A 16,144-nucleotide genomic window follows, 5' to 3' on the forward strand; every position below is an offset into this window, starting at 1 on the left:
ACAGATTTAGATCATTAATACTAAATATAAATCAACTAATACATTATGACATATGAAAATACTCAATGTATGTACTTTGAATGCAGGAATTGTTCTTGTAAGAGTGTATTTACACTGGTATTACTGCTTTTGCTAAAGTAAAATACCAGAATACTTCTTCCACCACTGCTAATACATAAATTACACACCCTTCACATGATTGTGTGATCATGCTCAAATTTGTTCTTTTCACTTTTACTCTCTGATTTCTTGCAACTCAGAATTCATCTGTGTTTCCAACCTACATTTCAGCTGCTACCACATGCAAGACCATAATGACGCACAGAAGAGGACCAAACAATGGTGAATATACAGCAGGAGAGGCAATCGAGCAACACTCTTGAGTACAAATCAAGCAAACTATGTGATACTTTTCAAGGTCTCAGCATAAGAATATCTGTCTTCCCCCAGATGCTGATACTGGCCAAAATGATAACGCTAGAGGGAGAATCCGTGGGAGTAGTCAACCCGAAAGGGAGGAAATGGATGAAGGAGGAGGTGAAAGGATGCATGGAAGAAGAGGAGGAGGAGCAGACGCAGGCAGAGGAGGAAGAGGAGCAACATATGTAGTGGGAGGAAGAGGAGGAGGAGGAGCAGGCAGAGGAAGAGAGGGAAGAGAAGCAGCAGATGCAGGGAGAGGGGGCAACAGAGATGCCGGAAGACAGAGAAGAGGAGCCAGACAGAGAGAAGGATGGAGGGAGAGAGGCGGAGAAAGAGGAGACCGGGCAGAGAGAGATAGAGGTAGGTTAAATAGAAATGGAGAGCAAGGTGCAGCTGAAAGAGAAGGAGCTAGAAGGGGGGTGGCAGAAATGGGTGGAAGGAGAGGAGGAAATAGTGTGGATAGAAGAGGAGGAAGAGGGGGGGGGGGGAAGCAATGGTTTTGGAGACAGACAAGAAATGAATGGAGGGAGATCGAATTCAACAGGCAGAGACGGGGCACCAAAGGGGAATGGACTGGGCTATAAAACACTGGAAGAACTCTCTGCAAAAGATCCATCTGTAGTGGCTATCACCCTGTCTTCTAAACCTGCCCTGCAAGAGGTCCTGAGTGGGACACAAATGAGGCAAGACCTTGTGGAACTCTTCTGCCTGGTGCTGAGTAAAGCCTTCAAAGCACGTACGGACAGAGGCACCCTGCAGCACCTGGCGGGGATCATTAAAGATTCAGGGTTCTTCCGCACCATCCTGCCCCACTATCTGGTGGGCATGGAGTCAGAGTTCAACCCCGTCCGCAGGGAACAGTACCCACGGCACCTGGAAAACATCGTGGCTATTATGTCGGAGGTAAATAAAAGAAGGAATGAAGGGAAGAACCCATAAGTTAGTAAATACAGCAGAATGATTAAGAGACATGAAAAGTAAGAAGAGTGTGAGTTTGCAATAAAAAGGAAAATACCTTTTACTGAGGTGTCCTTATTACTTTAGCCTGCTTATGCTTCTATCTGTTAGCAATACTTAAATTATTAGTTGAACTCCTTGTAGTTGAATATACTTTAACTAACTATCCTCAATATTTGCTCATTAGGTCATCAACATCTTCCCTGCTAGCTCGGTGCAGGCTGTGAGTTTGCTGCTGACGCTGCTCCCAGCCTCCATCTGCACCCTGAGGGCAACAGGAGTGGACATCCAGCCTGAAATAGAGCAGAGCGTGGAGAGTATTAAGGTTCTGATCAAGCACCTCCAGGAGAAATCCAGAGAGGGAACCCTGCGCTCAGGCAGGGACACTTACGCCCTCCTATCCACTGGAGGTGATTACCCAGTTAATGTCCTCTTATAGATATCTTTACTGTTATTTAAACGCACAGTATGATATTTGTCTGCCACGAGGGGGTTCCTCAAACAAAACAATAACAAAAGACGGAGTTTGGTGGTGTTGTGAAGTAGCAGGGGGGGATCATGGGAGATGTTACCTTCACCCACATTATACCTTTTAAACATTTTGACACCCTTCCCCTCAAGCCAACTCTGCAGAAAATTGCCACACAATTGTATAGATATGTGAGTAACTGACACTCCCACTATTTCTAAACCAGGTGAAGAGGTGCAGCAAAATTTCAGGAACATATCCATCTACCCAACTCCTGAGGAGTTCCATCAGGAACACAGGCCCTTCCTCAGACCCAACCTCACCTCTCAGCGCTACACCAACACTCACATCTACCTCGACACGCACTTCCGCCTGCTGAGAGAGGACTTTGTGCGGCCACTCCGTGAGGGGATCCAGCACTTGATTCGGAGCAAAATGGACAGGGGAAGGACTGATAATCCACTGAAGACGAAACGCTTTGACGACATCAGAGTGTATTTAGACACAAAGCTGGTGGTGCCCAAGTGCACCCCGACTGGCCTCGCCTACATAGTCCAGTTTGACATTCAGCCACTTAAGGTTAGTCTCTGGATGGATTTAGATGTTTGTACCACATTTGCCTAATACAATCACGCACATTCTTAAAGAGGTACAACAGTGTTTTGCTCATTGAATGGCAAATGCAAAGACATAACATGTATGTTCACAATCTACCCTACAGTTTGTGCGCTGGCAGAGCTCCAAGAGGCTGATCTTTGGTTCCCTGGTCTGCCTGTCGTGTGATGATTTTGAGAGCTTCTTGTTTGCGACTGTGTCCGATCGGGATCCCAAAGGACTGGAGAAGGGACAGGTCCAGATCGCCTTTACTGAAGAAAGCAGAATCAAGTTGGCCCAACTTGAGGTGGGGGGGCAGTACATTGTGTGCAACCGTTGTGCATGAGGGGCCAGAATGAATGCAGTTGCGGAATGTGATGTCACGGCTTGCAATGGTGGAGCTTATATTATATTAATTATATATACTACTGTGTAGCCGGAGAATTTTACCAAGGGATCAATAAAGTTTGATCTTAACCTATAATAATAATAATAATAATAATAATAATAATAATAATAATAATAATAATAATAATAATAATACATGATCAATTATTTATTGATTATATTTTGCTGTGGAGAGCAATATCTGCATCTGAATACTAGAATACTAGAAGTATAAAGTAGCAGGAAATGGAAACACTCAAGTAAAGTACCTTCAAATTGTACTGAAGTAAATGTACTGAAGTAAATGTACTTAGTTACTTTCCACCACTGGTTAAAATACTTCACTTATATAAATGGAGAAAATATAAAAAAAACAACACCTTGGTAAAACTGTACAGCTCCACAACATAAGGTAATCAACACGCAGGGTGGGGGAATGCATGTTTATACAAAGAGCTAAACGTATCTCATCTCACAGAAAGATCAATCCTTCCTGATGATTGAGACCACTGCCTACTTTGAGGCCTATCGATATGTTCTAGAGGGCCTACAGGAGCAGGAGGAGGACAACATGCCCTTTCAGAGGTAGGAGTGTGTCTTGTGTGTGTGTGTGTGTCTCGTGTGTTTGTGTGCTGTGGAGGAAGTTTCACATTTTACCGTCAAGGTCACAGATTTTATATAATCCCACAGCACTTTCATAAGTGGATTTTTCAAAGGGCAGCAAGGGAGAAATGGTACAAAGCAAGTTCAGCAATCACGCTTTTAATTGGCACGAGTTAATTATATCGCCACAGTATTCCCAAACAGCTATCACGCATGGATGAGTTCAGAAGTTTTTTTTTTGTTATTGTCTGCACTCCCGGTGCCCTTCATAGATACCACAAAGTATGAAATGAGACACTTTGTTGGCCATCTGTCTCCCAGACCTTTCTCTTGTGACTTCCTGAAACACAGGTTTCGCCTTCAGAAGTGCATCATGGGAGTTTCATATATCCAAAACAATTCTTCTTTTTATCTATTTATGCTTTGCTTAGTGTTAGATGCTAATTTGTGTCAGTGTTGTCGTGCATAGAGGGCAACCATCATCCAGCTTTTCCTAGTAAATCCTTAAAGACCCCCTACTTCAGCTGGGGGGCATCTGGAGATCAACTACACCTATTTGATACCTTTTTAGTTACTTTAAATAATACAAAATATTATCAAAAAATAAATTGTGATGTATTATTTTGGATAAAGATAAGACCTTATTGATTATTGGTGAAAGTTAACCAGTATATATATATTAAAAACTGCATATTAATGCATCAATAATTAGAACAGTCTGCATGTGTACTTTAAGTATAGTTTGATGCTAGTTCTTTTCGAATGCAAGACTTTTATCAGAATACTTTTACACTGTGGTATTACTATGTTTAAATAAACTGTCTGAGTACTTCTTCCACCACTGCTAAAATATGTAATCCTATCCGTAATGGCTCTAGGTACATCGTGGAATGCAGCAAAAATGTGCGACCCCCAGCTTACCTGCAATTAAGAGATGTTTATGACCTGTCAGCTGTTGCTCAGCCCGACCATAAGGACAGCATGAAGCCCTTTCACAGCCTGGATGCACAGGCCTGGCCCGAGATGGACAAGCTGGGGCTGGATGAGTCTCAGATGAAAGCCTTCCAGCTTGCCCTCACAAAGGAGCTGACCATCATACAGGGACCTCCTGGCACTGGTGAGACATAAAAAAAGATAAAAGCCATTGTCGGAAGGATGCCATCAATGTATTTCACACATTCTTAAAATGACAAATAAAATCCACTAACGCATTCAAATCAGGCATCTTCCTATGTTTTCAGGAAAAACTTATGTCGGCCTTAAGATTGCTCAAGCTCTGTTGACCAATCAGCCTCTCTGGAGAGATATATTGGGCACGGCTCCGATGCTGGTAGTGTGTTACACTAACCATGCCCTGGATCAGTTCCTTGAGGGTAAGCAGTATATCCAATAATATCAGATCTATTTTACATGTTGTTTGAGTGGTTTGGGATTTAAAAACACTGCCTCCTTATCAACAAAGGGTGATGTATCTATGCTGAACCTTTTCATAATAGGCCAAAGACGTCTACTTCCACATCTAACAAAGTTTTATCTGATTATTTGTCCTGTTTTTAAACCGTGACCTTGAATGGGCGATGTAAGACAAATAAACGTTCTGGTTTTTTTTTCCTCTTTAAATCTTTAAATCTAAGGTATTCATACATTTCTGCAAGATGGAATAGTGAGAGTAGGAGGCCGCAGCAACAGTGAGATCCTGAAGCGGTTCAATCTAAGGGAGCTGACCCGCTCGCCTAACTTCAGACGATCGCTGCCGTCTCATCTGCGTTTTGCATTTAATGAGGTGAGCTCCTCATGCTGCCCGACCTGCAGTGAGAACTTAACTTGATGCTTCAAGTTGCTCCACACTTAATGTATCTCATTCATACAGTAGCAATGTGTTGAGAATAGGTTTCCTAATAATTCAGCCAGTTAGGCTTCTCAGTACACTCGGCTCTACAAGTTGTGTATGATTTCTGTATTGATGACCCGTTTGACAGATCTACAAGGAGCTGTGTCAGGAGGAGCGGGGGATCCAGAGTAAGAGTATGCAGCTGGAGTGTTCTCTGAAAGGCATCCTGCGTGAAATCTTCCTGCAGAAGTTTATTTCACCAAGACACTGGGAAAGTCTGCACGCACCACCTGTGAGGAAATAAAACACAAACATGTCGTGTGCGTGTGTGTGTGTGTGTGTGTGTGTGTGTGTGTGTGTGTGTGTGTGTGTGTGTGTGTGTGTGTGTGTGTGTGTGTATAAACTGAGCAAGACAGAATACATGAAGACTGCACAAACTCATCAGTTTCTGTTTTGTTAAATGTTTTGTAGACACTGGATGGTTTTGCGACCTACAGCGAGAAGAAGTCCAGTCTGATCGTAAAGTGGTTCAGTTTGAGTTCCGCTGCCTTCCTGCAGAGGGAGGCAGAGGATGCAGATAGAGCTGAAGGTAAGGCTGAGCGGTGCTCCACTGAAACAGTGTGAGTGACTGATAAATGCTTTTTGTTTTTCACTGATAGTTTGAAAACAGCACCTTTTAAACAAAACTATAACTATGATAGTTTATACTATTTTAATTCTGCTATTTTATACTATTTTAATTCTGCTATTTTATATTATTTTAATTCTGCTATTTTATACTATTTTAATTCTGCTATTTATACTATTTTAATTCTGCTATTTATACTATTTTAATTCTGCTATTTATACTATTTTAATTCTGCTATTTATACTATTTTAATTCTGCTATTTATACTATTTTAATTCTGCTATTTTATACTATTTTAATTATGCTATTTTATACTATTTTAATTATGCTATTTATACTATTTTAATTCTGCTATTTATACTATTTTAATTCTGCTATTTATACTATTTTAATTCTGCTATTTTATACTATTTTAATTCTGCTATGTTATACTATTTTAATTATGCTATTTTATACTATTTTAATTATGCTATTTATACTATTTTAATTCTGCTGTTTATACTATTTTAATTCTGCTATTTTATACTATTTTAATTCTGCTATTTATACTATTTTAATTCTGCTATTTTATACTATTTTAATTCTGCTATTTATGCTATTTTAATTCTGCTATTTATACTATTTTAATTCTGCTATTTTATATTATTTTAATTCTGCTATTTATACTATTTTAATTCTGCTATTTATACTATTTTATTTCTGCTATTTTTATAATGGTACTTCAGACTCATGTACATCTACACTGTGATTATTGTACTGTAAATGCTCTTACTCTGTCCTTGTACTAATTGTTATGTTTTTGCTGTGAAGCACTTTGAGCTGCTATTCTTGTATGAAAGGTGCTATAGAAATAAAGCTTATTATTAGTATTATTATATTATATTATAGTGCATACATCATTTTAAGAACACAAGATTCTCTCCACAAAGCGGTTTACGACTGTTCTCATTTACTCTGATCAATTTGCATCGTAGCTTTCCACATGTTGATAAGTGATAACAGAACATGTAGTCTTGTTTATTTGTAAAGCTGCTTCACCTCGCTATTGTTGGGATGCAGTGAACAAATGTCCTTGACCGGGTAAAATCCTCACATTATTAAAGAGGTAATGACGTCAAAGGGATACATAAGACCTGTACTGTCATTACCATTTTACTTGCACCATTACATACTGATATAAATAACTGATAGAGCATTAAAGATGGATTGCATTTATAACAATTAGAAAGAAGAGCATCTTATCATAAAGCTTATTCGAAATTACCTCAATTTAAATACATTGATTTGTGGTAAATATGTGCGGAAATGGAAAATATAACTTTAGTGAAGTGGAAGCTCCTTCTTCTTCTAAATTCTAAATTGATATGTTCAGCACCAGTGTTTTTTTTTTAGCTATGTCTTTTACAGTTTACAAATGTTTAGGGCGACTGTGATTATATGTTTACGCCCAGTCCACAGCAGTTTGTGTGAACACGGGCCACTCAGCTAGGTAGCCCTTGCAGCTCCATGTCAACAGTCTCTAAATCAGCTGAAATGAACTCTCATGAACTCCAAAAATGGCTCCAGCTGGATTTTGCAGCTAAACAATAATAGATAACCCGGCACCTAGTTCAGATGGACCATTTCAGTAGCTGAAGATTATACAAAGCACAAGTCTTGTACCATTCATCACGGACTGTACAGTCTGATGTCTTTCTTTACCTTTTTGTTTGTTGTGTACACTCCATGCAACTTTATAAGTAGTCAATGAAATTCTGACTACTTTACATTGCACTGGTGAACAAAGTCGTTCCCATACTGATTCTTACTGCAATGTGTTGGATATACTGTAGCAGCAGAGGAAGCGATGGAGTTGGATGTTGAGGACGACCTCATTGAAATCGCAGAGGAAGCCGATCTGATCCAGGCGGAGCGGATTATTGAAGACAACATGGGTCCCAGAGGTGGCAGAGATGGCAGAAGGAAAGAAGAGGCGGAGGAGGCTGTGAGAGCAGTAGAGGACCTGATGCTGGCTATGAACCTGGATAAAGATGAAATAGAGGCTGAGGAGAGCGAGGACGGATGGGAGGTAACATAAAGTGTAACATTTTGCGAGTTTGACAATTTTGGAATCCTACGCTGTTAATATATATTACAGTATTTGGAGAAATAGGATGGAGGAGTAGATCTGTGCACAGGTTGACAGTATGTCTAAGAGCTGTCCAATAGAACGGCACTGCACTTAAAGGGGACATATTAGGAAAAACTGAGTGTCACACAAACTGAAATAAAGTAACCCAGTGAGTTTTGGGATCTTTCTCGCAGCCAATCAGAGCGGACTGGGCTTTTTCGGAGGGATGCTTAAAAATACAGGCACTAAAATGAAGCGTTCTAGATTGATTGTGAATACGAGTATTCAGACACACAGTATGAGTAATACTGTGTTTTTGGAATATTAAGATGTCAGTATGAACCTGAAAATGAGTATAAAATGTCCCCTTTTTAAAGGTTTCTTACAGAAATGTGTGTCCTTGAGGTTTAATATACTGTATGTGCTGAATGCATTTCTTTTTTTTTTATGTTCCAAACATTCCTGTTTTCCCCACAACATAGCTAAATGCACTGCTTCTGTATCACGCTGCTGCCTTGTCACACTTCGCCCTCCATTAGACTTCAGCTGCCCCCCCTTTTAATGTCAAATTTGGAAACGGACTAAGAAAAGGTCAAGAATCTATTTCAATTAAAGAGATGAGCTAGTATTTAAACAGTGTTTGGACAGAGGGGTCTGAAGTTAAAAAAGTCTGATCTGCACAGATGCAACGGGCCCAGAAGAAAAAGATGAAGAACAAAATTGTGAAAGAGCTGGGGAAGAGCTCGGCCATGACTGAAGAAGAGGAAGATGCTGTCTTGGATATTTGGACCCTTAGCCAGCCAGACAGATGGAGACTGTATCGGTAAGTCTGCTGCTTTTCTTTGTTGATTTACAGCCTTTCATATCTTACTTTCCATCACTAGTACTTTTCTTCCATTTCTGTCCTGCTTCCCTCCTTCATCTTGTGTCCTATTCAATTCCCAGTGTGTATAATTAAGTCAACTAATTAACAGGAAAAGGATCTTCTCACCTCAGAGATCCAAGACTGTAAGGACTCTTGATTACATTAATTACGTAATCATCATTTAAACTAACAAATAGGGCAATTTCCTTACAAGACAGGTAGGATTTGTCTTGCCATAATTGTACTTACAGTAATATCAAGTGCCAAAGCGTCATATTTTCTCTAAACGCCGGCTCTAAATATACTTCCAGATGCAGAGCGTCAGAGAGTCTTCTGGCTTCCCAGATAATTGAGTCAGTTGTCGCAGTGTTTGAATTAATATCAATTTGCTCCGTGTCTGCAGGTTGTGGGTGGCACGTTACCGGGTAGAACTTTCCACCGAAGTCCTGAAGTTTGAACGGGCCTATCAGAACGCCGTGGACAGATTGGCCGATGTAAAACGCCACGAGAACCTCCATCTCCTCAAGGAAGCCACGGTACAGTTTAATTGCAGTAGTGATTAAGTATGTGGTATGTAGACCGTAGATCCTCGTTTAGGCAAAACATCAACACAATTTGTGCAACACTCAATATACATATATATATATATATATATATATATGTATATATGAACGATGATACTAAGGTGAGGTTGCCAGGCTGTACTGTGTCCAGCCAAGACACTGTGCCCCCCCCCCCCCCATAAAACTGCAACCTGCCACTTTTACACTGGTGGTTTTGTGCTGATTAGACAAACAACATATAATGTGTTAATCGGCGAGCCTTAGCCAGATTGTGTTACATTTGGACAAGCCAGGCTAGCTTTCTTCCTCCTGTTCCCAGCAAAGCTAATTGGCTGCTGGATGTAGCTTCATATTTATTGTACAGACATTAGAGTGGCATCAATCATCTCATCTAACTCCCAGCAAGAAAGTGAATAAGACTATTTCCCTCAATATCAAATGAAGGACTGTGAAATAAATCTACTGTGGACTTAAAGGGAATAGTGCGTGTGGAACAATACATGTACGTGTAAGAACTGCGGGGCAAATCGAGGCGCTCAGATACGACAACATGTACGGGAGCTGGCACTGTAGTTTATTGGCATAAGCCTCCCCAAAAAGTCCTAACCTCATTAAACAGGCTGGCAGTAAAATGAATGCTATACTTGCAAAGGCAGGCAGCAATATAATCGTTTGTGGTAATATAATTGATAATAAAAATCATAAAAAATTGCAGAGGTGTGTAGATCAACACATATAATGTCCATCAGGTTATTGGCATGACAACAACAGGAGCAGCCAAGTTCCGTAAAGTTCTGCAGGAAGTGCGTCCGTGTCTGGTGATTGTGGAAGAGGCTGCAGAGGTTTTCGAGGCCCACACCATCACCACACTGAGCCAAGCATGCCAACACCTCATCCTCATCGGAGACCACCAGCAGGTAAGATTCCTAAAGCTCTCGATGCCGTCTCATTAAAAGTCCGCACAACAGTTTGTGCGCCGGTGTAATTTATTAAGCCATCATCCTTTTTGATGCATGATTAGGTGAAAATTGAAAGGACAGCCTGTCATGAGGGATTTTGTGTATTTGTGTGGTTGTCCGTATGTCTGTGCATGTTGCCTTGGGGGGGGGGGGGGGGAAATGGCAAAGAAACATCCCATGCCAGCCATTACAAAAGATAGAGAAGATTGACGAGTGGTATGCTGGACATCAGTAGACTATTACAACAACTTGTCAGGGCCTGCCAAGGACATATGGACAGGCAGCCTGTCTAGCAATCTGCAGCATGCAAACACAAGTACATCACACATCTCAATATTCTTGTCCTGGTCTCTTCTTGCCGTGTAACTTCTGTCTGTTCCTTTTTCTAATATTCGCTCGTTGTGCTGTCTTTACTGCATGAATGTATGCATGCATTTTGAATATACAAACAACATGACTTCCTTTTTAAAGTTTCACTGAACGGATAAGAATGGAATTCAAAATAGAGGTTGACTTGACAATGTTGCATTTGTTGTAACCCGGGGTTGGAAATCAATGGTGATTGGTTTTTTTTATACATCAGGTACATGGGATTAATATAAAAAGTAATTTTACCAGTGTGCCCGAGGCTCCCTTCACTGTTTTATATAAGTGAATGCAATTTAATGTACAAAATGAATAAATCAATATTAAAGTATCTCTGATGTATCACTTTAAACTACTGCACAATTTAATTAGTACAGGTGTGGTAGATGAGGTATTATATACTTTTATTTAATCAGGAGGTTAAATTGAGATTGTGATCTTATTTACTGAGTACTGATTACATGTATTTTGTATTCCTTTGATTCCTATTGAAGAACTTTGTACTTTGTTTGATAAGTGCTCTTAAAATTACGATTATTTTTATTATTATTACAGAGAAAAATAAAATTGAATACAAACATATATTCATTTCTGATAGTACAGCTATGGGTAGTTTACTTGTTTTATAATAATAATAATACATTAATTTATATAGCGCTTTTCAAGACCTCAAAGCCGGGTTTAAAGCCATTTGGTAGTATGTTTTATTTTGATTCTATGAACAAGTACTCACAGCTTTGTTTTTGAATCTGTGCATGTACTGGATGGATCACACTTTCCAAGTAAAATAAGCTTTGGCATTGTTGTACTGTTCATTAATCACAGGTTTGGTGTTGAATCGAGCAGAACACAATGCTTCACATTTATACTAGGATTTGTCTTGCCTCCCCCACACCCCTCCCACATACATGCACAATCACACTCTGTCCTCTAGCTAAATTAGGTTTACACACACACACACACACACACACATACAGAGACAGACACACTTACACGCAAACACTTGCACATACTGTACAGACAAAACCGCAAAAAACTTAAAAGGACAATCCCATCCCGGCACACTAAAGCAGAAACCCATAGCAATATATTGTTTATCGCTTTTAGGCTTACTTCTATATAGATGGTTGATCCTACCTGTGTATAGGGACTAGGTAATAAGTATTCACTAGCATTTGCATAACTGCTAATGGTCTGATCACCTTAGGCATGTAGCCATGAAGGTCATCCCTCTATTCTTCACTGGCATGGTTATGATCGAGGGCTCTTTAAATATGCTAATATAAGACAGTAAACCTGCCAAATGAACTTAATCACCACTGGATGGAAAAAGCCGAAAGCTGGAAAAATCTTTAGAGCAATGACAAAACTTGCATTAAAATACTATATTGATCATAAAGGCCACAAGAAAACCACTATCTCTCTTGTACAGAAAGTAAAAACTAAGCCATTCATTTCCTTAATAATAAATGCAAACTGAAGTGTTTAAAGCATATGATGAACATGTGATTTTTCCTCTAGCTGCGCCCCAATGCCACAGTATATGAACTTGCGAGAAATTTCAACCTGGAGATGTCCATGTTTGAGAGGCTGGTGCTGATGGGACTTCCCTATGTCAGACTTAATTATCAGGTTTGTGTTTCTGCATCTTTTTTATGTTTTAATCTTATATCAGGATCCTATCAATTTATACAATGTAGACGTGTTTAGACAAAACAGTTTATTTACAGCATTTATTCCTATGTAATGTATCTGTATTGTGCTTATCTGTGTTTTATGTTTGTGTTTCTTCTCCAGCATCGAATGAGGCCAGAAATCGCCCGTCTTCTGACCCCACACATCTACACAGAGCTGGAAAACCATCCCTCCGTGTTGGAATACGACAACATCAAGGTGCGTATTTCATTTGATCTCCTGCTGTGTCTCCATTCTGCTTGTTTTTCTCATCAGTGAATATCTGTTTACGTGCCTGCATGGATAGAAAAAGTCTCTGCATAGTCTATTACACTTTTAAATATGTATATATATATATATATATATATATATATAGAGAGAGAGAGAGAGAGAGAGAGAGAGAGAGAGAGACAGAGAGAGAGACAGAGAGATTCAAAATCGTGCTCTGTATACAATATTCAGAAGAATATGATAAATATCAAAGAATAACAGAACATTTTCCATAAATGATGTCTTACAGGGCCTTACTACCAATTTATTCTTTGTGGAGCACAACCACAGAGAAGAAGAGATCAAAGACGGAAAAAGCCATCAGAACCGACATGAGGCGGAATTTGTAGTCTCTCTTTGCCGCTATCTTATCCTTCAGGACTACAAACCAGAGCAAATCACTATCCTCACAACTTACACTGGACAGCTCTACTGCCTGCGCAACCTCATGCCTGCCAAAGAGTTCACAGGGGTCAAAGTGCACGTAGTGGACAAGTACCAGGGAGAAGAGAATGACATTGTCTTGTTGTCTCTGGTCCGCAGCAACATGCAGGGTAAGGTTGGCTTTTTGAATATTCCCAATCGCGTCTGTGTTGCCTTGTCTCGTGCCAAGAAAGGTCTCTACTGTATTGGCAACAGTGAAATGCTGAGCAAAATCGAACTGTGGAGCAACATCTTCCACACCTTGAGGCAGAAGGACCAGATTGGGAATGCTCTAACCCTGTGCTGTCAGAATCATCCAGAGCGACAGGTAAAAGCGTCTTGTGCTGAGGATTTCAAACAAGCCCCAGAGGGGGGCTGCACCAAGCCTTGTGAGTTCCGTTTGGATTGTGGCCATGTTTGCTCAAGGGCTTGCCACCCCTACGACCCCGAGCACAAGCAGTACCTGTGTCAGAAGAAGTGCCAGAAGATCTTATGTGATCTGGGACACAGGTGCAAACTTTTGTGCCATATAAAATGCCAAAAGGAATGTCGAGAGAAGGTTGAGAAGATCATAACCAGGTGTCAACACACACAGATGGTTCCCTGCCACCAGGACCCGGAGACATATGTATGCCAGGAGCCTTGCAAGAAGCTGCTTCACTGTGAACATCCATGTGATTCATTGTGTGGAGAACCATGCACTCCTTTTTGCAAAAAGAAGGTCACCTTAAAACTAAAGTGCGGCCACAGCCAGGAAGACGCGTGCTTTTACAAAACTCGCATGGAGAAGCCTAACTGTAGGACCCCTTGTGAGGAACAGCTAAAATGTGGCCATGCGTGCAAAGGTACGTGTGGCCGGTGTAATCAGGGACGGTTCCATTACGCATGCTCTCACGCCTGTGAGCGTCTCCTGATTTGCTCTCACAAGTGCAGGGAGCCTTGCACTCTTGATTGCCCCCCCTGTCAGAAACCATGTGAGAATTTCTGCGTGCACAGCAAGTGTATGAAGCCATGTGGACAGACCTGTGCTCCGTGCATTGAGCCCTGCGCTTGGCAGTGCCCTCACCAAAGCTGCAGTAAGCTTTGCCATGAGCCATGCAATCGTCCGCCATGCACCCGACCCTGTGCCAAGACCCTGGATTGCGGCCACCCTTGCATAGGTCTGTGTGGAGACAAATGTCCAAGCAAATGTCGCATCTGTCATCACGATGCTGTCACAGAGATTTTCTTCGGCACTGAGGATGAGCCCGAGGCTTACTTCATTCTGCTAGAAGACTGTGGACACATCATTGAATACACAGCCATGGACCATTACATGGGGACGGACGACAACCAGCAGGCAAATGAAGGAGAGCAGGTGGCCATAAAACTGAAGGAATGTCCTAAATGTCGAGCCCCAATCCGCAAGAATCTGCGCTATGGATCTCACATCAACCGCTGTCTCGCTGAGATAGAGATGGTAAAGGCTAAGATAAATGGGAATCAGGCAAATATTGAAAAAGAAAGGAAGGCCCTTCAAAATGAGTGGAAGGAAAACCATATCCTCTATAAAATGCATGACCAAGTGGTCTACATGGGTATTAATGAGAGACTGGGACAACTGCATCTCACAGCAAAAGATCTGTGGATCCTGAAAAACAAGATGGATTTCCTATTGAGAGTTGCAAAGCTGATGGAGATCCAAAGCGAGAAAATGTCAGCCATGCATCGCTTGACATTAGGAGAGTATGTTGAGGAGTTTGTGCGCTGGCTCATTAACCAGCGGCAACATTTCACAGAACAGCAGGTCTTTGATTTGCAGAGAGAACTACAGAGACTCACCCTCCTGACTGAACTCAACGCCCGTTGCCACATGGCGGACAGACAAGGACAAAGTGACAACATTCAATCAGAGGTACAAACAATAAGAGAGGTTTTGGAAAGGTTTGTCCAATTCACTGAGCAAGATGAGGACAGAGTGAAAAAAGCCATGAAGGAACTAGACAACAAGATTCCACTCACAGGCTTGGGGATCAATGATGAGGAGAGAAAGATGATCGTCTCGGCCATGAATATTGCGTCTGGACACTGGCACAAATGTCCTAATGGCCATGTCTATGTTATAACAGAGTGTGGAGGGGCTATGGAGAGTCGACAATGCCCGGATTGTAAAGCTACTATTGGTGGGGGCAATCACAGACTGGCAGATGGCAACCAAGTGGCCTCAGAGATGGATGGGGCACTGCGGCCTTCTTGGCCTCAAAACAACAACTTCTTTTGATCAACTCGACTTCTGAAAGCCATCTTGGAGAAGTCTGTTGTTGCCTAATCATTCCAGACTGCTGTTTGCGATCAGTTATTATTTTATGTTCATGCTTTAATTCATGCTGGACTTCTCTACTGGGATCTCAACAAAAGTGACTGATGATCTTCTTACATGACATTTACTTTGAAAAACCCTTGGAGACTTCAGTAGTTCTACCAATACTATTAATGTTTTTTACCCAAATACAATTATTTTGCTACTTTTGTTGTTGGAAGTTTTAACATGTCTTCCTTTAAAAAAAAAAATGCTTTGCTGCAGAAAGTATATAACTAAGATCTTTAGCAAGTCAGGGAACAACTGATGGATGTAACTAAGTAACAGTTGTCCTGTGCCTTAACAATAGGTGGCAGTAAAAGACTGTAAAAACAAAACTGAGAAATGACTTAGATAGTTATCATGCTTGCAATGTGTTCAAATTACATAAAAGGTGTTTGAATCTATAAGCCCATTCTTGTCTTGATTTTACACGCATGCCATAATGTGAGAAATGACAGCAGTGCCTTCAAATAGCAGGTTTCTGAAAATATAATTGGGGTTAAACTGTATGTGTTTGTATTTGTTATTTGTTTCCAATAGGCTGAGAATATTAAGCTTAGCAGTACTGTTTAACATATAAACTTGTATTGCTGCTACAAGATGCACATGTAGAAAAGCTAATGTAGGCACATAAACACAGCACAAGGGACTAAACCATATTTATTTATCAACTCAGTTGTACCA

General features: G+C 40.7%; 1 protein-coding gene across 1 annotated transcript; it reads left to right on the plus strand.

Moving 5' to 3' along the window:
- Window positions 1–716: 716 nt before the first annotated feature.
- On the plus strand, window positions 717–15,867 carry znfx1 (zinc finger, NFX1-type containing 1). The gene is given in 18 exon segments (XM_029431739.1): window positions 717–1,323; window positions 1,565–1,787; window positions 2,073–2,425; window positions 2,568–2,747; window positions 3,306–3,412; window positions 4,309–4,547; window positions 4,672–4,803; window positions 5,065–5,213; window positions 5,410–5,553; window positions 5,733–5,850; window positions 7,725–7,957; window positions 8,683–8,822; window positions 9,268–9,400; window positions 10,177–10,344; window positions 12,274–12,384; window positions 12,550–12,645; window positions 12,947–15,369; window positions 15,371–15,867. Coding segments are annotated over 18 exon segments (5,502 nt in total). The 5' UTR covers window positions 717–795; the 3' UTR covers window positions 15,396–15,867.
- The last annotated feature ends 277 nt before the right edge of the window (window positions 15,868–16,144 follow it).

The sequence above is a fragment of the Cottoperca gobio genome, chromosome 5 (genome assembly GCF_900634415.1).
Source record: "Cottoperca gobio chromosome 5, fCotGob3.1, whole genome shotgun sequence".
NCBI lineage: Eukaryota > Metazoa > Chordata > Actinopteri > Perciformes > Bovichtidae > Cottoperca > Cottoperca gobio.